Here is a 24686-nt window from a genome sequence, read left to right as displayed (position 1 = left end):
AACTGGCTATTGTTTCATCCTGTTTCTAATTTGTGTTTTTCATAGCATATAATTAATTATGTTAGGGAAACCTTTCAAAAGCTCTTAGCTCGTAAACAATGACAGGAAATCATAGTCTAACTACAGAGAGAGAAAGGGGAGAGAGAGAGAGAGAGAGAGAGATGGAGCTAGAGCTAGAACTAGAGCTAGAGTTTCATAAAACATGAAGTGAGTACACACATATATATTACCGAAGTGAGCCTCGCTGATCCTGATGCTGTTGTAGTCCTCCCTGATCCACCTGACTGTCGGCGTTGGAGTGCCGTGGGCGCGGCAGGTTAGGTTGACGGAACCTCCTCTGTTTACCGTCACCTCCTCGTCCCCCCCGTCCAACACGGGCGGCTCTGGTGACCGGAAAAAAGTAAAGCGATGACAGTTTATGGGATATTATCTGTGACGGAGAGTAAGAAAATGGTAATCACATGGAAGGTAATGGATGATGAGGCTGTGGATGGTGGTCAGAGTTGGGTGGTCAGGGTTGGGTGGTCAGGGTTGGATGGTCAGGGTTGGGTGGTCAGGGTTGGATGGTCAGGGTTGGGTGGTCAGAGTTGGGTGGTCAGGGTTGGGTGGTCAGGGTTGGGTGGTCAGAGTTGGGTGGTCAGGGTTGGGTGGTCAGGGTTGGATGGTCAGGATTGGATGGTCAGGGTTGGGTGGTCAGGGTTGGGTGGTCAGGGTTGGGTGGTCAGGATTGGATGGTCAGGGTTGGATGGTCAGGGTTGGGTGGTCAGGGTTGGGTGGTCAGGGTTGGGTGGTCAGGATTGGATGGTCAGGGTTGGGTGGTCAGGGTTGGATGGTCAGGGTTGGGTAGTCAGGGTTGGGTGGTCAGGGTTGGATGGTCAGGATTGGATGGTCAGGGTTGGGTGGTCAGGGTTGGGTGGTCAGGATTGGTTGGTCAGGGTTGGGTTGTCAGGATTGGATGGTCAGGGTTGGGTGGTCAGGGTTGGGTGGTCAGGGTTGGGTGGTCAGGGTTGGATGGTCAGGATTGGATGGTCAGGGTTGGGTGGTCAGGGTTGGATGGTCAGGGTTGGGTGGTCAGGGTTGGGTGGTCAGGGTTGGATGGTCAGGGTTGGGTGGTCAGGGTTGGGTGGTCAGGATTGGTTGGTCAGGGTTGGGTTGTCAGGATTGGATGGTCAGGGTTGGGTGGTCAGGGTTGGGTGGTCAGGGTTGGGTGGTCAGGGTTGGATGGTCAGGATTGGATGGTCAGGGTTGGGTGGTCAGGGTTGGATGGTCAGGGTTGGGTGGTCAGGGTTGGGTGGTCAGGGTTGGATGGTCAGGATTGGATGGTCAGGGTTGGGTGGTCAGGGTTGGGTGGTCAGGATTGGATGGTCAGGGTTGGGTGGTCAGGGTTGGATGGTCAGGGCTGGGTGGTCAGGGTTGGGTGGTCAGGGTTGGGTGGTCAGGGTTGGGTGGTCAGGGTTGGGTGGTCAGGGTTGGATGGTCAGGATTGGATGGTCAGGGTTGGGTGGTCAGGGTTGGGTGGTCAGGATTGGATGGTCAGGGTTGGGTGGTCAGGGTTGGATGGTCAGGGTTGGGTGGTCAGGGTTGGGTGGTCAGGGTTGGGTGGTCAGGGTTGGGTGGTCAGGGTTGGATGGTCAGGATTGGATGGTCAGGGTTGGGTGGTCAGGGTTGGATGGTCAGGGTTGGGTGGTCAGGGTTGGGTGGTCAGGGTTGGCTGGTCAGGCTTGGATGGTCAGGGTTGGGTGGTCAGGGTTGGTTGGTCAGGATTGGATGGTCAGGGTTGGGTGGTCAGAGTTGGATGGTCAGGGTTGGGTGGTCAGGGTTGGGTGGTCAGGGTTGGGTGGTCAGGGGTGGGTGGTCAGGGTTGGGTGGTCAGGGTTGGATGGTCAGGATTGGATGGTCAGGGTTGGGTGGTCAGGGTTGGGTGGTCAGGATTGGATGGTCAGGGTTGGGTGGTCAGGGTTGGATAGTCAGGGTTGGGTGGTCAGGGTTGGGTGGTCAGGGTTCGGTGGTCAGGATTGGATGGTCAGGGTTGGGTGGTCAGGGTTGGGTGGTCAGGGTTGGGTGGTCAAGGTTGGATGGTCAGGGTTGGGTGGTCAGGGTTGGGTTGTCAGGATTGGATGGTCAGGGTTGAGTGGTCAGGGTTGGGTGGTCAGGGTTGGGTGGTCAGGGTTGGGTGGTCAAGGTTGGATGGTCAGGGTTGGGTGGTCAGGGTTGGGTGGTCAGGGTTGGGAGGTCAGGGTTGGATGGTCAGGGTTGGGTGGTCAGGGTTGGGTGGTCAGGGTTGGGTGGTCAGGGTTGGGTGGTCAGAGTTGGGTGGTCAGGGTTGGGTGGTCAGGGTTGGGTGGTCAGGGTTGGATGGTCAGGGTTGGGTGGTCAGGGTTTGGTGGTCAGGGTTGGGTTGTCAGGATTGGATGGTCAGGGTTGTGGTCAGGGTTGGGTGGTCAGGGTTGGGTGGTCAGGGTTGGGTGGTCAGGGTTGGATGGTCAGGGTTGGGTGGTCAGGGTTGGGTGGTCAGGGTTGGGAGGTCAGGGTTGGATGGTCAGGGTTGGGTGGTCAGGGTTGGGTGGTCAGGGTTGGGTGGTCAGGGTTGGGTGGTCAGGGTTGGGTGGTCAGGGTTGGGTGGTCAGAGTTGGGTGGTCAGGGTTGGGTGGTCAGGGTTCAGTGGTCAGGGTTGAATGGTCAGGGCTGGGTGGTCAGGGTTTGGTGGTCAGGGTTGGGTGGTCAGGGTTGGATGGTCAGGGTTGGGTGGTCAGGATTGGATGGTCAGGATTGGGTGGTCAGGGTTGGATTGTCAGGGTTGGGTGGTCAGGGTTGGATGGTCAGGGTTGGGTGGTCAGGGTTGAGTGGTCAGGGTTGGGTGGTCAGGGTTGGATGGTCAGGGTTGGGTGGTCAGGGTTGGGTGGTCAGAGTTGGGTGGTCAGGGTTGGGTGGTCAGGTTGGGTGGTCAGGGTTGGATGGTCAGGGCTGGGTGGTCAGGGTTGGGTGGTCAGGGTTGGGTGGTCAGGGTTGGATGGTCAGGATTAGATGGTCAGGGTTGGGTGGTCAGGGTTGGGTGGTCAGGATTGGATGGTTAGGGTTGGGTGGTCAGGGTTGGGTGGTCAGGATTGGATGGTCAGGGTTGGGTGGTCAGGGTTGGATGGTCAGGGTCGGGTGGTCAGGGTTGGGTGGTCAGGGTTGGGTGGTCAGGGTTGGGTTGTCAGGATTGGATGGTCAGGGTTGAGTGGTCAGGGTTGGGTGGTCAGGGTTGGGAGGTCAGGGTTGGATGGTCAGGGTTGGGTGGTCAGGGTTGGGTGGTCAGGGTTGGGTGGTCAAGGTTGCGTGGTCAGGGTTGGATGGTCAGGGTTGGGTGGTCAGGGTTGGGAGGTCAGGGTTGGATGGTCAGGGTTGGGTGGTCAGGATTGGATGGTCAGGATTGGATGGTCAGGGTTGTGTGGTCAGGGTTGGGTGGTCAGGGTTGGATGGTCAGGGTTGGGTGGTCAGGGTTGAGTGGTCAGGGTTGGGTGGTCAGGGTTGGATGGTCAGGGTTGAGTGGTCAGTGTTGGGTGGTCAGGGTTGGGTGGTCAGGGTTGGGTGGTCAGAGTTGGGTGGTCAGGGTTGGGTGGTCAGGTTGGGTGGTCAGGGTTGGATGGTCAGGGTTGGGTGGTCAGGGTTGGGTGGTCAGGGTTGGGTGGTCAGGGTTGGATGGTCAGGGTTGGGTGGTCAGGGTTGGGTGGTCATGGTTGGGTGGTCAGGGTTGGATGGTCAGGGTTGGGTGGTCAGGGTTGGATGGTCAGGGTTGGGTGGTCAGGGTTGGGTGGTCATGGTTGGGTGGTCAGGGTTGTATGGTCAGGGTTGGGTGGTCAGGGTTGGATGGTCAGGGTTGGGTGGTCAGGGTTGGATGGTCAGGGTTGGGTGGTCAGGGTTGGATGGTCAAGGTTGGGTGGTCAGGGTTGGGTGGTCAGGGTTGGGTGGTCAGGGTTGGGTGGTCAGGGTTGGGTGGTCAGGGTTGGAGGGTCAGGGTTGGGTGGTCAGGATTGGATGGTCAAGATTGGGTGGTCAGGGTTGGGTGGTCATGGTTGGGTGGTCATGGTTGGGTGGTCAGGGTTGGGTGGTCATGGTTGGGTGTTCAGGGTTGGGTGGTCAGGGTTGGGTGGTCAGGGTTGGGTGGTCAGGGTTGGGTTAGGAGGGCATTATGTGGTCTGGGAGGTTGAATAAAGGGTATTAGATAGTGTGTGTGAAAAGAGTCAGGATGGGTGAGTGGGCTGATAGAAAGCAGAGGCCGGGGGGGGGGAAATACAATCACAAAAGAGGGGTAAAGATAGAGGAAGAAAAGCCATCAAGAAAGAAGTATAAAGGAAGAGAGAGTAATTGCTTTAGATATGGTATTAACAAGTTTTATCAAATGTGACACAAACAGATTAGAAATTACACAAGAAAACGTCACTTTTAAGTTACCAACTAAATACGTTTACATCTTCACATTATTTTTAAACTTCTACCAAAGAATGGATAAGAAATTTACAATACATAGAGGATCGTGATTCCACGATACCACTTCTCCCGTCTTCCTTACAACCGTACAATAACCGATTACTATGACACTAACAATAACAATTAACTAACTTATTCCTCTCACAGCAAGGTTACTCTCCCTCATCCATTCACTCATCTCTTTCCTCCTCTGTTTCCTCTCTGGAGCTGAATGGCCTACATGGGTTTAGCGCTCAACGAGAATTTACAATAAAATTGAATAATTTTTTTAATTAATACATAGGCCGTTTCCCACCCAGGCAGGGTGACCCGGAAAAGAAGGAACACTTTCATCGTCATTCACTCCATCACTGTCTTGCCAGAGACGTGCTTACACTACAGTTATAAAACTGCACCTTATCAACACCCCTCTTTCAGAGTGCAGACACTGTACTTCCCACCTCAAGTCCTGACTGCCGGTTTCCCTGAATCGTTTCACAAATGTTACCTTACTTACACTCCAACAGCACGCAAAGTCATATAAACCAATTGTATCCACTCGCTCCTATCTAACACGCTCCCTCATGCTTGCTGGAAATCCAAGCCCCTTCCACACAAAGCCTCCTTTACCCCCTCCCTCCGACTCTTACCCCACCATCCTTTCGCAACATATTTATATGCTCTCCAAGTCATTCTATTTCGTTCCATCCTCTCTAAATGGCCGAACCACCTCAACAACCCCTCCTCAGCCCTCTTGATAATACTTTCAGTAACCCGGCACCTCCTAATTTCAAAACTACAGATTATCCGCATTATATTCACACATCACATTGCCCTCAGATACGACATCTCCGCTGCCTCCAGCCTTCTCCTTGTTGCAACATTCACCACCCTTGTTTCACACCCATATAAGAGCACTGGTATAACTATACTCTCATACATTCACAACTTTGCTTCCATTGGTAAGGCTCTTTCTCTCCACAGTGCATCACTCACTTTCTCATCAATTTTATGATTCACCTCGTCTTTCATAGATCCATCTGCTGACACGTCCACTCCCAAATATCTGAATATATTCACTTCCTCCATATTTTCTCTCCTTCCAATCTGATATCCAATCTTTCATTATTTTTTTTTGTTATCCTCATCACCTTACTCTTTCCTATGTTCACTCTTAATTTTCTTCTCTTACATACCCTACCAAACTCATTAACCAAGCTCTGCATCTTCTCTTCAGAATCTCCCAAAAGAACAGTGTCATCAGCAAAAACCAACTGTGACTACTCCCACTGTGTGTTAGATTCCTTATCATATAACCCCACACCTCTCTCCAACACCCGAGCAGTCCCATCTATAAATATATTGAACAACCATGGTGACACCACACATCCTTGTTATAGGCCTACTTTTACTGGGAAATAATCTCCTTCTTTCCTACTTACTGTAACCTGAGCCTCGCTATCCTCGTAAAAACTCTTCACTGCTTTCAGTAACCTACCTCTTATTGATAAATTAGACACGTGCAACACTTGGGTATCTTTAATGAGGAAACGTTTCGCCACACAGTGACTTCATCAATCCATGAAGCCACTGTGTGGCGAAACGTTTCTTCATTAAAGATACCCAAATGTTGCACAGGTGTTTAATTTATCAACTTGTCGGTTCTCGGAACCATTCATCTACACTACCTCTTATTCCATACATTTGCAACATCTGCCACATTGCCTCCCTATCCACCCTGTCATACGCCTTGTCCAAATCCATAAATACCACGGAAACCTGTTTACCCTTATCTAAATACTGTTCACCTATATGTTTCACTATAAACACTTGGTCTACACACCTCCTGCCCTTCCTAAAACCTCCTTGTTCATCTGCTATCTTACTCTCCGTCGTTCTATTAATTTTGTCAATAATAACTCTACCATACACTTTACCAGGTATACTCAACAGACTTATTCCCCTATAATTTTTGCATTCTCTTATGTCCGCTTTGCCTTTATACAAAGGAACTATGCATGCTATCTGGCAATCCATATGTACCTTACCCTCTTCCATGCATTTATTAAAAGCAGTAACCACTCTAAAACTATATCCCCACCTGCTTTTAACATTTCTGTTTTTATTCCATCCATTGCCTTCATTAAACCTCCATACTTTCCTGTTTTAGCCATCTACTTTGCCATTTCACAACTTTTTCACAGTTTCCTCATTCCTCTTCTACTTTCTCTTGTAAATTTCTCTTACTCTTGTTTTATTTTTTTCACTTTTGTTATATTGTGTTACATTTTCTTTTCCACTTTGAATATTTATTATTATTGTTTTGTGTATCAATTCTTCTGTACCTTTGTTTATGTTCTTTCAGTCTTAGAATATTTGGTATTTCCTACTCTATATACCTATTCTCAATTTTCCTGGATTTTTTTCTCTCCAGCACATTGTATATTCCTGTTCCATCAGCTATGTTCTTTCGTCCCTTTAGATAACAATTATCTGTTTGGATACATTCTAACTAGAAGCCAAAATGTGATTTCTCCTGAGGTTTAGACATGAAGTGGTGGCCTCACCTACGACAGCAAGGAACCCGGCGATGGACCTGGGCGGGGAAGTGTTGACCTGGCACCGGTAGTGGCCCTGGTCCTGCCTGGTCACGTTGGCGATGGTCAACACCCAGGTGGAGCGCTGCTCCCGCTGAATGGAGATGCGGGGGTTGTTGGTGATGACTTGTGTGGAAACCGTCAGAACAGCACCGGTACCTTTGTAACCCCAGGCTACCTGACAAGCAAAGCACACCCACTGACTCATATTACATACTTTAAGTACTCTTTATAGATACATACTCAATATTTCCCCCTGAGCTTATAAGCAAATTGCCGCCTGAGCTTATAAGCAAAGTACCACCTTAGCTTATAAGCAAAGTACACTAGTCTTCTAGTATTAAATACTAGAAGTGGTTTATGCATTAAGAAGCCAAGGAGCATTTTCTGATAGAGGTGTTTGTCAGATGATGTTCCGTTTACATACTACACAACCGTCGAATTACCAGCGCTAAATATCTATGCTTAAGACTTACAAGTGCTGGTATCGTCACTGGTTGCTCAAACACTGGCTAATCGAAGCTTTATATCCGTCGTTAAGCATCCTCTTGACAACGATTGCTAAGCTTTCCAAGTTATCAGCTTGCGTTAGTTGACGCTGGCTTATTCGTCAGGGGAAAATAAACCACCTGAGAGTTTTCCATATAATTAAACGACCTGTTCAGTGGTGCCGTTCCACATGGCGAGAGAGTGACTTGGTGACAGTGAGCCATGGTGCCAGTGAGCCATGGTACCAGTGAGCCACGGTGCCAGTGAGCCATGGTACCAGTGAGCCATGGTGCCAGTGAGCCACGGTGCCAGTGAGCCATGGTACCAGTGAGCCATGGTGCCAGTGAGCCATGGTACCAGTGAGCCATGGTACCAGTGAGCCATGGTGCCAGTGAGCCATGGTACCAGTGAGCCATGGTGCCAGTGAGCCATGGTACCAGTGAGCCATAGTGCCAGTGAGCCACGGTGCCAGTGAGCCATGGTACCAGTGAGCCATGGTGCCAGTGAGCCATGGTACCAGTGAGCCATGGTGCCAGTGAGCCACGGTGCCAGTGAGCCATGGTACCAGTGAGCCATGGTGCCAGTGAGCCATGGTACCAGTGAGCCATGGTGCCAGTGAGCCACGGTGCCAGTGAGCCATGGTACCAGTGAGCCATGGTGCCAGTGAGCCATGGTATCAGTGAGCCATGGTGCCAGTGAGCCACGGTGCCAGTGAGCCATGGTACCAGTGAGCCATGGTACCAGTGAGCCATGGTGCCAGTGAGCCATGGTACCAGTGAGCCATGGTGCCAGTGAGCCATGGTACCAGTGAGCCATGGTGCCAGTGAGCCATGGTACCAGTGAGCCATGGTGCCAGTGAGCCATGGTACCAGTGAGCCATGGTACCAGTGAGCCATGGTGCCAGTGAGCCATGGTACCAGTGAGCCATGGTGCCAGTGAGCCATGGTACCAGTGAGCCATTGTGCCAGTGAGCCACGGTGCCAGTGAGCCATGGTACCAGTGAGCCATGGTGCCAGTGAGCCATGGTACCAGTGAGCCATGGTGCCAGTGAGCCACGGTGCCAGTGAGCCATGGTACCAGTGAGCCATGGTGCCAGTGAGCCATGGTACCAGTGAGCCATGGTGCCAGTGAGCCACGGTGCCAGTGAGCCATGGTACCAGTGAGCCATGGTGCCAGTGAGCCATGGTATCAGTGAGCCATGGTGCCAGTGAGCCAGCCAGTGAGCCATGGTGCCAGTGAGCCATGGCCAGTGAGCCATGGTGACAGTGAGCCACCAGTGAGCCATGGTACCAGTGAGCCATGGTGCCAGTGAGCCATGGGACCAGTGAGCCATGGTGCCAGTGAGCCATGGTACCAGTGAGCCATGGTGCCAGTGAGCCATGGTACCAGTGAGCCATGGTACCAGTGAGCCATGGTGCCAGTGAGCCATGGTACCAGTGAGCCATGGTGCCAGTGAGCCATGGTACCAGGGAGCCATGGTGAGCCACGGTGACATTGAGCCATGGTACCAGTGAGCCATGGTACCAGTGAGCCATGGTACCAGTGAGCCATGGTACCAGTGAGCCATGGTGCCAGTGAGCCATGGTACCAGTGAGCCATGGTGCCAGTGAGCCATGGTACCAGTGAGCCATAGTGCCAGTGAGCCACGGTGCCAGTGAGCCATGGTACCAGTGAGCCATGGTGCCAGTGAGCCATGGTACCAGTGAGCCATGGTGCCAGTGAGCCATGGTGCCAGTGAGCCATGGTACCAGTGAGCCATGGTGCCAGTGAGCCATGGTACCAGTGAGCCATGGTGCCAGTGAGCCATGGTACCAGTGAGCCATGGTACCAGTGAGCCATGGTACCAGTGAGCCATGGTATCAGTGAGCCATGGTGCCAGTGAGCAATGGTGCCAGTGAGCCATGGTACCAGTGAGCCATGGTACCAGTGATCCATGGTACCAGTGAGCCATGGTGCCAGTGAGCCATGGTGCCAGTGAGCAATGGTGCCAGTGAGCCACGGTACCAGTGAGCCATGGTACCAGTGAGGCATGGTACCAGTGAGCCATGGTGCCAGTGAGCCAGCCAGTGAGCCATGGCACCAGTGAACCATGGTACCAGTGAGCCATGGTACCAGTGAGCCATGGTACCAGTGAGCCATGGTACCAGTGAGCCATGGTACCAGTGAGCCATGGTACCAGTGAGCCATGGTACCAGTGAGCCATGGTACCAGTGAGCCATGGTGCCAGTGAGCCATGGTACCAGTGAGCCATGGTACCAGTGAGCCATGGTGACAGTGAGCCATGGTACCAGTGAGCCATGGTGACAGTGAGCCATGGTACCAGTGAGCCATGGTGCCAGTGAGCCATGGTACCAGTGAGCCATGGTACCAGTGAGCCATGGTGCCAGTGAGCCATGGTACCAGTGAGCCATGGTACCAGTGAGCCATGGTACCAGTGAGCCATGGTGCCAGTGAGCCATGGTGCCAGTGAGCCATGGTACCAGTGAGCCATGGTGCCAGTGAGCCATGGTGCCAGTGAGCCATGGTACCAGTGAGCCATGGTACCAGTGAGCCATGGTGCCAGTGAGCCATGGTACCAGTGAGCCATGGTGCCAGTGAGCCATGGTGCCAGTGAGCCATGGTACCAGTGAGCCATGGTGCCAGTGAGCAATGGTGCCAGTGAGCCACGGTACCAGTGAGCCATGGTACCAGTGAGCCATGGTGCCAGTGAGCCATGGTGCCAGTGAGCCATGGTACCAGTGAGCCATGGTTCCAGTGAGCCATGGTACCAGTGAGCCATGGTGCCAGTGAGCCATGGCACCAGTGAGCCATGGTGCCAGTGAGCCATGGTACCAGTGAGCCATGGTGCCAGTGAGCCATGGTATCAGTGAGCCATGGTGCCAGTGAGCCATGGTGCCAGTGAGCCATGGTGCCAGTGAGCCATGGTGCAAGTGAGCCATGGTGCCAGTGAGCCATGGTACAAGTGAGCCACGGTGCCAGTGAGCCATGGTACCAGTGAGCCATGATGCCAGTGAGCCATGGTGCCAGTGAGCCATGGTGCCAGTGAGCAATGGTGCCATTGAGCCATGGTACCAGTGAGCCATGGTACTAGTGAGCCATGGTACCAGTGAGCCATGGTGCCAGTGAGCCATGGCACCAGTGAGCCATGGTGCCAGTGAGCCATGCTACCAGTGAGCCACGGTGCCAGTGAGCCATGGTATCAGTGAGCCATGGTGCCAGTGAGCCATGGTGCCAGTGAGCCATGGTGCCAGTGAGCCATGGTATCAGTGAGCCATGGTGCCAGTGAGCCATGATGCCAGTGAGCCACGGTGCCAGTGAGCCATGGTATCAGTGAGCCATGGTGCCAGTGAGCCATGGTGCCAGTGAGCCATGGTGCCAGTGAGCCATGGTACCAGTGAGCCATGGTGCCAGTGAGCCATGATGCCAGTGAGCCACGGTGCCAGTGAGCCATGGTATCAGTGAGCCATGGTGCCAGTGAGCCATGGTGCCAGTGAGCCATGGTGCCAGTGAGCCATGGTGCCAGTGAGCCATGGTGCCAGTGAGCCATGATGCCAGTGAGCCACGGTGCCAGTGAGCCATGGTACCAGTGAGCCATGGTGCCAGTGAGCCATGGTGCCAGTGAGCCACGGTGCCAGTGAGCCATGGTGCCAGTGAGCCATGGTGCCAGTGAGCCATGGTGCCAGTGAGCCATGGTGCCAGTGAGCCATGGTGCCAGTGAGCCATGGTGCCAGTGAGCCATGATACCAGTGAGCCACGGTGCCAGTGAGCCATGGTGCCAGTGAGCCATGGTGCCAGTGAGCCACGGTGCCAGTGAGCCATGGTGCCAGTGAGCCATGGTGCCAGTGAGCCATGGTGCCAGTGAGCCATGGTGCCAGTGAGCCATGGTGCCAGTGAGCCATGGTGCCAGTGAGCCATGATGCCAGTGAGCCACGGTGCCAGTGAGCCATGGTACCAGTGAGCCATGGTGCCAGTGAGGCATGATGCCAGTGAGCCACGGTGCCAGTGAGCCATGGTATCAGTGAGCCATGGTGCCAGTGAGCCATGGTGCCAGCGAGCCATGGTGCCAGTGAGCCATGGTGTCAGTGAGCCATGGTATCAGTGAGCCATGGTGCCAGTGAGCCATGGTGCCAGTGAGCCATGGTATCAGTGAGCCATGGTGCCAGTGAGCCATGGTGCTAGTGAGCCATGGTATCAGTGAGCCATGGTATCAGTGAGCCATGGTACCAGTGAGCCACGGTGCCAGTGAGCCATGGTATCAGTGAGCCACGGTGCCAGTGAGCCACGGTGCCAGTGAGCCATGGTATCAGTGAGCCATGGTGCCAGTGAGCCATGGTGCCAGTGAGCCATGGTGCCAGTGAGCCATGGTGCCAGTGAGCCATGGTGCCAGTGAGCCATGATACCAGTGAGCCATGGTACCAGTGAGCCATGGTGCCAGTGAGCCATGGTGCCAGTGAGCCATGGTGCCAGTGAGCCATGGTGCCAGTGAGCCATGGTACCAGTGAGCCATGGTGCCAGTGAGCCATGGTGCCAGTGAGCTCTGTCATTACTACCTCATTCACTTGCAGTTTTGAAGACAATATACACGTTATTCATTAATGTATATTTTGATATACATCTTCTTTACTCTCAAATCTTCTACCTAATTCAGGGCTGATACATATTATGTTAATAATCATTTTACTCTAATATCTCTCTTTATCAGCAAGAAAATAAGTAATTTATAAGCTTTTTTTTATCTAGGATTGGGTACATACTAGTTTTTACAATGGTCTTCAAGACACTCACACACGTTATAGGATCATAAAGCAGAATGCTAAATATATTTAAACCAGCACAACCAAATAAAGTTAAAAAGAAGGGATTTACATTTGGGTCCTGTTGGGGTCGAGGTGTCTGTTGCTTCCTCTTAAAGTACTGACTTCAAGTGGACTCAATAACTGTAGCATCGACATCGAAAAGGACTTGACTGGTAGCCTCCTGGACGTAACAACTGCACCCCATGTGATAAATGGTTTAAAACCGACAAGTTGAAGACTGAGACACTTATGCAACATATGGGAATGTTTGTTGAATCTTTAAAGATTCCCATATGTTGCGTAAGTGTCTCAATCTTCAATTGTACCCCATCACGTTTGCAGTATCCCTACGATCCCTGTTGAGGAGAGGCACTCTCTGATCTTCCACGATGTATTCATATCGTGTGAAGATTAAGCCCAGTAGTGGGACAATAAATGACTCCTCCAGACCAGCCCCAGCAGCTACTTTGAAGAATAGTGTAATGACGATTTCGCAGCTGAAAAACTCATCATTCCTACTGCTACAACTACTTTCAGTGGTTTGCAGATTCTGTCTTCTCCAGCTCTGAGGACAAAGAAATCTGTCTTGATTAACGTCGTTAAGGAAGGAAAGAGGGAGGGACTCCTTGTAATAAAGAGGTTTTTGGTCTGAGGAATTGGATCTTTCGGTCTTCTTCCTCCGACCGAACCTAATTACACACCAATTTCCCCTCCCCTGTCCCTCTCCGGTGTTTAGTCTTTGGGGTTCTTCCCTCAGGCATTCTAGTTCCTAGGTTGGGGAAAAGGTATCGTTGACCATCCTATTCCAGTGAGGTACTTGGTGGTGTTGTAGTTTGCCGTGGAATCTGAAGATGTCCTAATCCCTCTCTGGTCTCGCAAATCATGAGTTATTAACAGTGGAATATTCGAGGCCTAAGGAGTAATCAGGGTGGCATCAGGTGTTGCTCTCCCAATTTTTTCCTGTTTGTGTCTGTTAACAAGAACCTAAATTGCACTTCTCTGTTATCCATCCTGTCTTGGTCTATATTTTATTGCATTCATCGGATCCTTTTCCCGATGGAACCTTTAATGAAAGTGCACCTCTTGTACGAACTGGTGTACCATACCATCAGATTCTGTTCATACTTCGCTGCATTACACTGTAACTCGCATATACTTGAAAAAGTGGTATACAGTCCACTCTTTCTATCTTTCTCCTTCTCGAGCAATGTATATTCCAGATGTAGCATTTCTGGTTTCTTCCTTACTGCCACCTCTTCTCTTATTAAGTTATTTTAATGTTCATCATTTCCTCTCTTCTACTCCATGTTTTAAACACTGGTACTTCCACTCATTTTGATCCTCGCACTCAACCTCTTGCATTAATCTCTCAGTTTACTTCTCGTCAGCTGCATTCAACTTTACCTGGTCTGTGCTTAAATATTTACATGACAGCGATCATTTTCCTATCCTTCTTATTTCCCATTCTTATTCTTGCCCGCCTCGAAGTCCACGTTGGCAATTTGAACGGGCGAACTGGGACCTTTACTTACGTCAAACTGTGTTTAGTGAGGAAGTATCCTCGTCCTCCACTAACGAGCTATTACAACTATTTTTAACTTCGATTTTAACCGCGGCTGCGCATTTAATTCCTCAGTCCTGGAGTAGGCACTCTCAGAAATGCGTGTCTTGATGGTCTTCTGCTTGTGTCCGTGCAGTACGTTTGAAACGCCGGTATCGTTACAATAGGACCACAGAGTGACTCCTTGATTTTAAGCGGGTGGGAGTGGTTGCATATGGTGTCGTCTACGAAGCTCAAAGCACTTATTGGCGGGATTATGTTTCTTCCGTTACTTCGGCTTCCTCTATGAGTGCAGGATGGAAAAAGGTACAGAAATTGAGTGACGAGTATTCTCCAGATCCAGCTCCCGTTCTTCGGGTTGCGGGTGTGAGCATTGCAAGACCTCTTGAAGCTGCCACAGAGATTGGGCTGCATCTATTTCCCTCGTTTCTTTCCTTCAAGTCTACCATAGAGTTACTACTTTACACTTTCTTTTACGTTTCTGGAACCAGAGTCAACACTTTTCACTTGCCTATCGTCGGCAGCTGAGCCTGATGCCATTCATATTCGTATGCTTCAGCGTTTACATCCGTCATCCCTTGCAGTTCTCTTAATTCTTTTTCATCTTATTTGCTCACAAGGGATTCTTCCCCAGCTGTGGAAAACTGCCGTTGCTCTCACTTTTCATAAACCAAGTCATTAGCAAGTTTGTAAGTTAATGGAACGTCTAGTAAATAGATGTTTGTTGTGGTATTTAGAGAGACAATAGCCTCTCCACTAGTCAGTTTGGCTTTCGTCAGGGCCTCTCTGCTATTGACCCCTTACTTCGCTTAGATATCAGTGTTTGTAATGCCTTTGCTAGTAACGATTTAGTTATAGTGGTCTTTTTTGTTCCTGATAAGGCATATGACACCACCTGGAGATATAACATCTTGGCCCAAATTCATTCCTTAGGCCTCCGAGATAATCTACCACTTTTCCTTAAAAACTTCTTATCTGAGAGACATTTCCGTGTTCGGGTTAAAAATTCGCTTTTCCCGGACTTTGTCGAAACTGAAGGTGTCCCTCAGGGATGTGTACTTAGCACTACTCTGTTTCTACTGTCTATAAATTATCTAACCTCTGTTCTCCCATCTAATATTCGGTCATAACTTTCCGTGCAGGCGATGACTATTGCCTAGTAGCAGCCTCACTCCTGAATACTATCAATCGTGTTTCCCATTGGGCCACTAGGCATAGGTTTAAATTTTCTAGTGCTTAAAAGCACCAAATTACTTTCACCAGACGTTCAGTTATCTCTGATACTCCATTGTACCTGTATGAATCCCGTATCCCTGTAAGTGATACGGTCAGATTTCTCGGCGTTCTGTTTGATCGCCGGCTGTCCTGGAAGCCTCACATTACCTCCCTGAAAGCAACTTGCCGTAGTCGGCTGAACCTCCATAAAACCCTCGCTCATCATTTGTAGGGGGCGGATCATCGAACTTTTCTTCGACTGCATTCAGCTCTAATTTTGCTTAAACTAAACTATGGCGACCAGTTACAGGTGCGGCGATAAAAACCTCCCGAATTTCGCTGAGTCATTGGTTCGGCTCTAGTGTAGCGGGGCGGATCGTAGTGGGGTCTTCCGATAATATATGCCTTCCATTTTCAGTTACCCTCATGGCTTGATCTTCTCGCCGTGTGGGCAGCGAAATCAATGGGAGTTTTGCGAGAACTGTTCCCTGATCTCGATCTTTGTGACTTTTTTCTTAGGGGTCACCTGAAAGCTGAAGTCTAAAAACATCGACCAAGAACCATTGATGAACTGATGGTTGCTATACGCCAAGAAACTGCAGCGATAAAGCCAGAAATGACCTGTCGAGTGATGCGTAACTTGAGAAATCGACTACAAAGTTGCATTGCAAATAAAGTCCACCATCTGGACGATATCATATTCGAAACCAATTGCAGGTAAACTGTATTCCATGCACATGTACTTTATATAAGATGATTTAAACAGCATTTACCATGCCTTTTATCAAGCGTTTAAAATCTGGGATTTTTTTCCCGCCGCACCCTGTATATTCCGCAGCCTCTCCCGCAACTTTTTCTAAACTTGATCCCGTCCATCATCAGGGATTACGTTTATTTCTAGGATCTTTTCGCTCCTCTCCTGTCGAGAGCCTACATATGGAGGTGAATGTTCCATCCTCGACCAGTCACCGTGATACCCATTGTCTCCGTTATTTTGTCTCTTCTCATGACCTTCACGATGATCCGTCTACATAAAGGATAATTACTGATTTTAGTAGAGGTCCATTATTTGTTTACCATCCCTGTTTATTCCATCCCTTTCGTCGTCGTCTTCACTCGCTCTTGACTTCTCTTCAGTTGCTGCCTTTTTATGTTCATCTTGCATCTAACTTTTCTCTTACCCCTTCTGGATGGTTCCTACACTTCATGTTTGTTCCTCATCACTGACGAGCGCGAAAGCTCAAATACATACAGTTGCTTCTCGCTCCATTTTTCTCAACTATTTCCGGTCTCATTCTCATGCCGTTGCAGTGTACACTGATGGTTCTAAATCCTCTGACGGTGTCGGGTTTGCAGCAGTGTTCCTGGACAGCGTCGGGCGAGGGCATTTTCTTGACACGGCTAGCATTTTTACGGAAGAACTGTATGCAATTGTTATCTCAATTATTCGTATTGCATCTATATCTACCTAAACGTTTGTAGTAATCTCAGACTCCCTTAGTGCTTTGCAAGCTATTAAAAAAGTTTATTCGCATCATCCCCTAGTTCTTCGTATACATCTTAGATTGCCCTGCATTTCTGGCAGAAACAAAGAAATCGTTTCTGCTGGGTCGCTGGTCATGTTGATGTTCAGGGCAACGAGAAGGCAGACACTGCTGCGCGGTAGCGGTACATGACCTCCCAATTTCATATAGAGATATACCATACTCAGACTATTAAGCTGTACTCTCTAACCGCCATCGCAACCGTTGGTAACACCTTTGGTCCGACATGACTCATAACAAATTTCATCGAACCAACTTTAGGTTTCTGGTCTTTTTATCATCGATGTCAAGGTTGGGAGACGCTCTCCCATTTTCACATCGGACAAACCCGTCTTAATCATAGGTATCTAATGAAGAGGCGCAATGTGAGGCCATATTCTATTGGACTGTCCTGTCTTTCAACGAGCACACAGAATTTACCCCCGACGTCGTTACCACTTTAACACAATCTTCCCTCCTCGCTGACGGCCCCACCATTGACACAGACTCCATCTCTGACTTTTTGACAGCAACCTATTTGTTACACAAACTTTGATAATACTTCATTTAGCAATCCTCACAGCTCTTTCTGACTCTGCCTCTGTTTTCCTCTCCACTATTGCTACCCTATGATTCAGAATCACCCCATGAGCACTGTATGACTCTAATGAGCTTAGCATTTCTGTTGGATAATAATAATAATAATAATAATAATAATAATAATAATAATAATAATAATAATAATAATAATAATAATAATAATAATAATATCTTCATCAAACGACTGGATAAACTCATAACAACCCAATGTGTCGACGAACTCAAGACATCAACAGAGGATCAGAATTCTTGGGCTACTGTAGACTTCACAAAAATTTCTACTGCGCTATCATCAATCAAGATTACCTTTATTAAGCTTGGCTGCAAGAGCTTGGCTTCCCAAGCTCTTGCTAATAGACTGACCACCCTTTATTACTACATAGAGAACCTGAGCGATATGAACACATCACACCCTGCTGGACCTGCTGCTCATACTTGCATCTCCAAGGATTGCCCTATCAGTCAACTGTCCTATCAGTATAGTGTTGGGCAGCAAATAAAACTACCCTGGTGCACATCTGATGGTAGTTATCACTTTTATTACCATTTTAATTACTGATATATAATCTGTCGCAATTTTATGGCATAGATGGTAAATACTGTAGAGTATAAGTTACATACGTTGGTTCAGATTTAAACTCGAAAATTTTAGTCGTGGACCGGGCCGCGGGGGCGTTGATCCCCGGAATAACCTCCAGGTAACCTCCTCCAGGTCACATGACTCAAATCAGGAAAACTTGGAAAATTCGTAGCGGCGACAACAACCCACATTAAATCTAGTAAGAAATTGCAAGACTACCATGACGTCTTTCTTAAAAAAACACATTCCAGTTTTACCAAGAACTTATGATTAGATATAAAATTATCTTATTACTCTGCATTTGAATGTTATGTTTTGATTAATCATATTTTCCTTGATATAAGTGATATATTTTTTATTAAAACTTCTTGACCCTTACAAGAATTGGCAAAAAAACACACAGATTTAAAATAATTTTTGTACTAAACTATACTTTTCGATCGCATAAACTTAAACTCTAGAATTACTATAATTGTTTTATATTACATATCAACATTTTAAAAAAACAGAAAAAGCTGTTTTCTTTTTCCTGTGAAGATAATTGGGTAATTTTTTTTTTCCAAGATTTTCCATGATGGCTGCCGTCCAGATACACAACGAAATATTGAATATCTCCGGCGTCTATAACCATTACAAAGTCAATAAAATCTTCAGAAATACAAGAAGATGATCCTTTATCAATTCATTATGGCTGTAATTCTCTTTCCCATTAAGCTGAATTTGCAATATATGTCTACCGTTAAAATTTATACCATGAAGTTGCACATTTGTAGAATTTGTGCCAATGTTTTGAAACATTGTGAATTTAATTAAACCATCACTGAAACAAGAGCAGGTGCTGCTCTACTTAACATTAATACAAAGAGTTGTAAATCTCACTGCGTCATTGTCTTGTCTTAACTCATGAATGAGTAACGCAGTACGTAACTTGCACTGCTCATTGGGTCATCATAGAACGTGTTTACAGGGTTGTAGAAAGTTATAAGCAAGATATTAGAATTGTTTTAATAAGTCACATAACTACAGGGCTGATGCTAAGTGATACTGAAATAGCGTTATAATATTATCTTAAGTGAAGATATATAGGAATTAATCCTGTTGTTTCACGTATTCTACGGGTGATATATTCTATATCACATTATATAACACTGATTTGAACATATATACTGTAGAGAATGGCCACACTTTTCATAACTCATATAACAGTGGCTAGGGCGTCGGTCTGGAGTTTTATGACTCTGATCGCGAGTTCTAACCCCACCCGTGATATGGTTTAACAGTACTCTTTTGATGATATTTAGTAATGATTCATTCTCGAGGAGGTGAAAAATTTTAATAGTAATATATTTATGCAGTATTATTACTAGATGAAATGATCAAAGCCTTCATTTAAAATTTACTGGAAGAGGTGTGTGTTAGTGCATGCTTGCCAGAAACCGGATATTCACATAGGTATGCAAATTAAACCTAATGTGTGGTAAGACTCGGTCTGGTATTCCAGCTCTTGGTCTCAACTGGGCACAGCGTACCATTCCGGAGCTGCTAACTTGAGTCAGTCGCCCAACCCCTGCTGCAAGCAGACGCTCTGTAGGAATAGCATTTAGCTGCAGTAGAAGTGGGTGGACAATGCTCAGATTGAAATCCAGAACGTGACAATTACTTTCGACCAACATGTCTCTTGAATCCAAGTGCTTGTACCTCCCCGGTACAGGCACTTGGATTCATTTAAACATATCAAGTATTTCCAAAATCTACTAACCAGGACAGAAACAGGTTTATCCCTTTGGAAATAAATGGTATAAAATACCGACAAAATGGAAACATAAACACATATGCAGTATAATGTGATCCTTTGTTGACAACGTTTCGCCCACACAGTGAGCTTTTTCAAGTCACAAACAGATCTACCTGGGGTGGAAGGTACGCGAGTATTTATAGTCAGGTTCAGAATGCTGAGGTCAGGTGGAGAATGCTGCATCTGATGATGTACCGAGTGGGGTTATAGAGTCTATAATCTTGGGTAGCTTGGAAAGGAGATTGAATAAGTTTGTGAGCAGACTTTCTACAGTGTTCCTCCATTCCTGTGTTCTTATGTGGGATAGCAATGAAGAAGTTTCTTGGCAAGTGGTTCAGCTATGTTATAGAAGCCATTATTCTGGTTGAAGTTGTTGGTCATAGAGATAAGCGATGATTCCAGGATTGTTCGGCGATAAGTCTTGAGTTTCTGTAGTTCATTAAATGGTTGTGTGAATTACGGTGTTGTACACAGGCATTTCTTGTATCGTCAGACCTGCTTGTGTATTAATGTTCTGAAATACGTGTTTGTAGGTCTCTTGATGTTTCGCCCACGTATAATTTTCTGCAGTCATTACAAGGGATTATGTATACCCCTGCAGAGGATGGAAGTTTGTCCTGTCTATTACTGGTAATGTCCTTGATGGTCGTGGTTGTGGAGGTAGATACTTGGAATGGCGTATTGGAAAAAATGTTGGAAACGTGTTTAGCAATGGAGTTGGTGGGGAGGACTATGTATCCCTTCTCGGCAGTGTCTTCTCTGGGTGTGTTGACGATGTTTAATGCCCGTCGTCTGCAGTCTCTGATGAAATGACGAGGATAGTGGAGTTTGGAAAATGCTTGTTCAATTATAGTGCATTCTTCCTCAAGGAACTCAGTGCTGCAGATTCTGAGTGCACGCAGGAAAAAACCTATAATTACACCACGTTCAGTTTTGGTGTCGTGGTAAGAGTAAAAGTGGAGAAGATCGTTTTGGTTGGTGGGTTTTCGATGGACTTTAAAACAAAGTTCATGGTCAGTTTTGCAGAGAAGAACATCCGAAAGGAAGAATATTGTCGACTTCTTCTTCAAGTGTGAACTGGATTGAAGGCTCGACCTGGTTGAGCTTGTCTTGGAGAGCTTGTCTTGGAGAGCGTCTGGGAGTTATGAGGAGAATGTCGTCAACATAACGGAGCCATGTGACAGATGAAGGAATAATGATGGAGAAACGCTCGGCTTCCAGATGTTCCATGTATAGGTTCGCCAGGACGGCACTGAGTGGCGAACCCATGGGTAGTCCAAAAATCTGCTGAAAGAGGTGATTTTCGAAAGAGAAATACGTAAAGCCAACACATAGTTCAACAAGGTCGATGAAATCGCTGGCTGAAATAGGAAGATCATGTGAATCGTCAATTTTCCTGCGCAAGAGATCGATGGCTTGTGTAGTAGGTACTTTGGTGAATAAGGAAGTTACGTCAAGGCTGGAAAGTTTCTTGTTCCTGATGTTGATGTTGCGAATGCGGTTGAGAAGATCACCCGAGTGTTTGAGATGTGCTGGACTGATAGTGCCCAAGAGTTTAGAGAGGTGTTTTGCGAGAATTCCTGAGAGCTGGTGGGGAGCACTGCCTATTCCCGAGGATATGGGCCTCAGTGGGATACCAGGCTTGTGAGTTTTTGGCAGGCCGTACATTCTACACTCCTCTCTAGCCCTAATCTTCGCCTGTCCCGTCCTCCCCGCTCAACCCACCTGAGTCCCAACAGAAGAGCCTGAATTTCTCTTCTCAATATTTGTCCCACGATCACCTTCGCTGCTGGGTTAAGCCCTGGCTCTATTTCTACGACTAAGAACACTCCTCTCCAGCTCTATTCTTTGTCTGTCCCGTCTTCCCCGCTCATCCCATTTGGGATCTTACCTGAACTATCGTTCGTTCGTTCGTTCCTTTTCGTTAGTGTGACTTTGTAAATGGCCCAAGGCGGACCGAAACGCCGTCTTAAGCTCCTCTCTTCTATGTATATATATATATATATATATATATATATATATATATATATATATATATATATATATATATATGTGTGTGTGTGTGTGTGTGTGTGTGTGTGTGTGTGTGTGTGTGTGTGTGTGTGTGTGTGTGTGTGTGTGTGTGTGTGTGTGTGTGTGTGTAAATCGTACCCCATAATCTGTTCTAATGGTCTTACACTATTAGAAATACACTCGCCGTGAAAATTGATTCAAACATATTAACAGAGACACCAGTTCGTTAGTGGTCAAAGCTTATGAAATACTTATTAAATACTTATGGGTTACACACAGCGCTGTTCTAGTAGATTTGATAATCACTTGAGGAAGCTGACCTCTGGCCGGGCTGAAGCCAAGTGAGGTCATCAGTAACGTGACAGGTAAAGTGGACTTTCCTTCTTGTGTCACGGTCATTAATACACAGTGACAAGTGCTTTAGATATTATCTTGTTATAAAGACTGATGTTATATCGTAATGTTCACAAATTAAAATGAGAGACGTAAGACGTCTCCCAGTAGTCAAGGTTCTCACGACAGGTGTAAGATTTACCTAGCAGTGAACAAGGTTCTCATGTCAGGTGTAAGATTTACCTAGCAGTGAGCAAGGTTCTCATGTCAGGTGTAAGATTTACCTAGCAGTGAGCAAGGTTCTCATGTCAGGTGGAAGATTTACCTAGCAGTGAACAAGGTTCTCATGTCAGGTGTAAGATTTACCTAGCAGTGAACAAGGTTCTCATGTCAGGTGTAAGATTTACCTAGCAGTGAACAAGGTTCTCATGTCAGGTGTAAGATTTACCTAGCAGTGAACAAGGTTCTCATGTCAGGTGTAAGATTTACCTAGCAGTGAACAAGATTCTCATGTCAGGTGGAAGATTTACCTAGCAGTGAACAAGGTTCTCATGTCAGGTGTAAGATTTACCTAGCAGTGAACAAGGTTCTCATGTCAGGTGGAAGATTTACCTAGCAGTGAACAAGGTTCTCATGTCAGGTGTAAGATTTACCTAGCAGTGAACAAGGTTCTCATGTCAGGTGTAAGATTTACCTAGCAGTGAACAAGATTCTCATGTCAGGTGGAAGATTTACCTAGCAGTGAACAAGGTTCTCATGACAGGTGTAAGATTTACCTAGCAGTGAACAAGGTTCTCATGTCAGGTGTAAGATTCACCTAGCAGTGAACAAGATTCTCATGTCAGGTGGAAGATTTACCTAGCAGTGAACAAGGTTCTCATGTCAGGTGTAAGATTTACCTAGCAGTGAACAAGGTTCTCATGACAGGTGTAAGATTTACCTAGCAGTGAACAAGGTTCTCATGACAGGTTTAAGATTTACCTAGCAGTGAACAAGGTTCTCATGACAGGTGTAAGATTTACCTAGAAGTAGACCAGGTTTTCTTGGCAGGTGTATGATTTACCTAGCAGTGAACAAGGTTCTCGTGACAGGTGTAAGATTTACCTTATAGTTGCCAAGGTTCTCAACAATACAGGTGAGTTTGGCGTTGCGTCCCACCTGTACCGTCACGTTCTGAACTGGTTGCTCGAAATACGGCGACTCTGTAACAGAAAAAATCATTCGTTAATTTTTTAAGGTATTTTAGGGAATATGATAATATTCTTTAGGTAATAATTATATTGTTATATTAGATTTACTGAAATACCCAACTATGCCAGGGCATGACGGGACGTGTGGTGGGCTAGCTGCGGGATTTTCTATGTCAGCTCTTGGTTAAAGTGGCTGACCAGGTCAGCCTCTTTGGAGCGCCACGAGTACACTAAGAGGCAATACAATAAGTGTCAGGGGCCCAAGACTGTTCAACTGCCTCCTAGCATACATAAGGGGGATTGCAAATAGACCCCTGGCTGTCTTCAAGAAGGCGTTGAACAGACACCAAAAGTCAGGAAATGACCAGCCGGGCTGTGGTTCGTACGTCGGTTTACGTGCGGCCATCAGTAACATCCTGGTTGATCAGACCCTGATCCAGCACGAGGCCTGGTCTCAGACCGGGCAGCGGGGGCGTTGACCCCTGAAACTCTTTCCTGGTAAACTCCAGGTAAATTCCAGGTCACGACTGAATAGGACTCAGTGTGAATACATTGGGAAGATTCCAGTGTAGCGAGAAGACATTCCAGTACAATGAGAAGACATTCCAATGTACCGGGAAGGCATTCCAGTGCATCGTTTCAATGTAAATAGTGGAAGTGTTGTGTAGTTTGTGAAGGTTGATAAGTGGTGGTAGTGGGGAAGATGGCCCATGGGGGTGGGGAAGATGGCCCATGGGGGTGGGGAAGATGGCCCATGGGGGTGGGGAAGATGGCCCATGGGGGTGGGGAAGATGGCCCATGGGGGTGGGGAAGATGGCCCATGGGGGTGGGGAAGGATAATTATCGTATTTACAAACCTCGAAAAAGTTTTATAAATACATTTGCCTCCAGCACCATGCGTCATACTTCCAATTAACTGAGAAATGGAATAATTAGAGGCATGTGTTGTGGAAAGCAATGTGGTGTTGAGAGTAACGAGGGAGTGATCAGTCACTGCTGCCTCCCCCACGTCACTGAGGAAGGGGGAGAAGAGATGCTGAGTGTAGGTGAAGATGACGGAACATATTCAGTGTTCAACAGTGCACTTACCCACATCTTTCAGGATGAGCAGGGGAAACAATAATGTTGTCTTTATTGTAACTAAGTGTGAACAATATAAATTGTGCAGCTTCGTGTGTATGAATATACGTGAAGTGAGTACCTGCGTTTCCCCCACCCAGATCCCTGTGCCTCCGCTCACTCGACTCCCCGCCCCTTCCCCGCCCAAATCCCCGGGATACCCATGCCGTAGAGGTCAGTTTTTTTTCCTCCCAGCCCCTCAAGGCTCACCACACACCATAACCCCTCCACAACCTTGCTCCACCTAGCATGTCGTACTCTACTCCTACAGTCTAGCCAGCTGATGGATGCCAATCAGGAGGAAGCTAGCAGCCAAGGAAATGGCGCAGCTGGCAGTGCTAGGAGAGGCAAGTATCGATCGTGTTTACAGGTTCGTGGACTCAACACTAACGGTTTCCTTCACAAATATGGAAGCTGCCTTGGTTC

General features: G+C 47.7%; 1 protein-coding gene across 1 annotated transcript in view; it reads right to left on the bottom strand.

Moving 5' to 3' along the window:
* The window catches only part of LOC128693431 (protein amalgam-like), a 137004-nt gene extending 112579 nt beyond the window's left edge, over positions 1–24425 (bottom strand). Inside the window, exons 1-4 of the mRNA XM_070097447.1 lie at positions 24422–24425; positions 23056–23153; positions 7017–7224; positions 231–383 (exon numbers count right to left, since the gene is read on the bottom strand). Of these exons, the coding sequence (XP_069953548.1) occupies positions 231–383; positions 7017–7224; positions 23056–23153; positions 24422–24425 (463 nt within the window). The remainder of the gene's footprint in view (positions 1–230; positions 384–7016; positions 7225–23055; positions 23154–24421) is intronic.
* Between the last annotated feature and the right edge of the window lie 261 nt (positions 24426–24686).

The sequence above is a fragment of the Cherax quadricarinatus genome, chromosome 57, assembly GCF_038502225.1.
Source record: "Cherax quadricarinatus isolate ZL_2023a chromosome 57, ASM3850222v1, whole genome shotgun sequence".
In the NCBI taxonomy this organism is placed as follows: Eukaryota; Metazoa; Arthropoda; class Malacostraca; order Decapoda; family Parastacidae; genus Cherax; species Cherax quadricarinatus.
The sequence above is the reverse complement of the archived record's forward strand: the minus strand, read 5'-3'. Positions and strand labels throughout refer to the sequence as shown.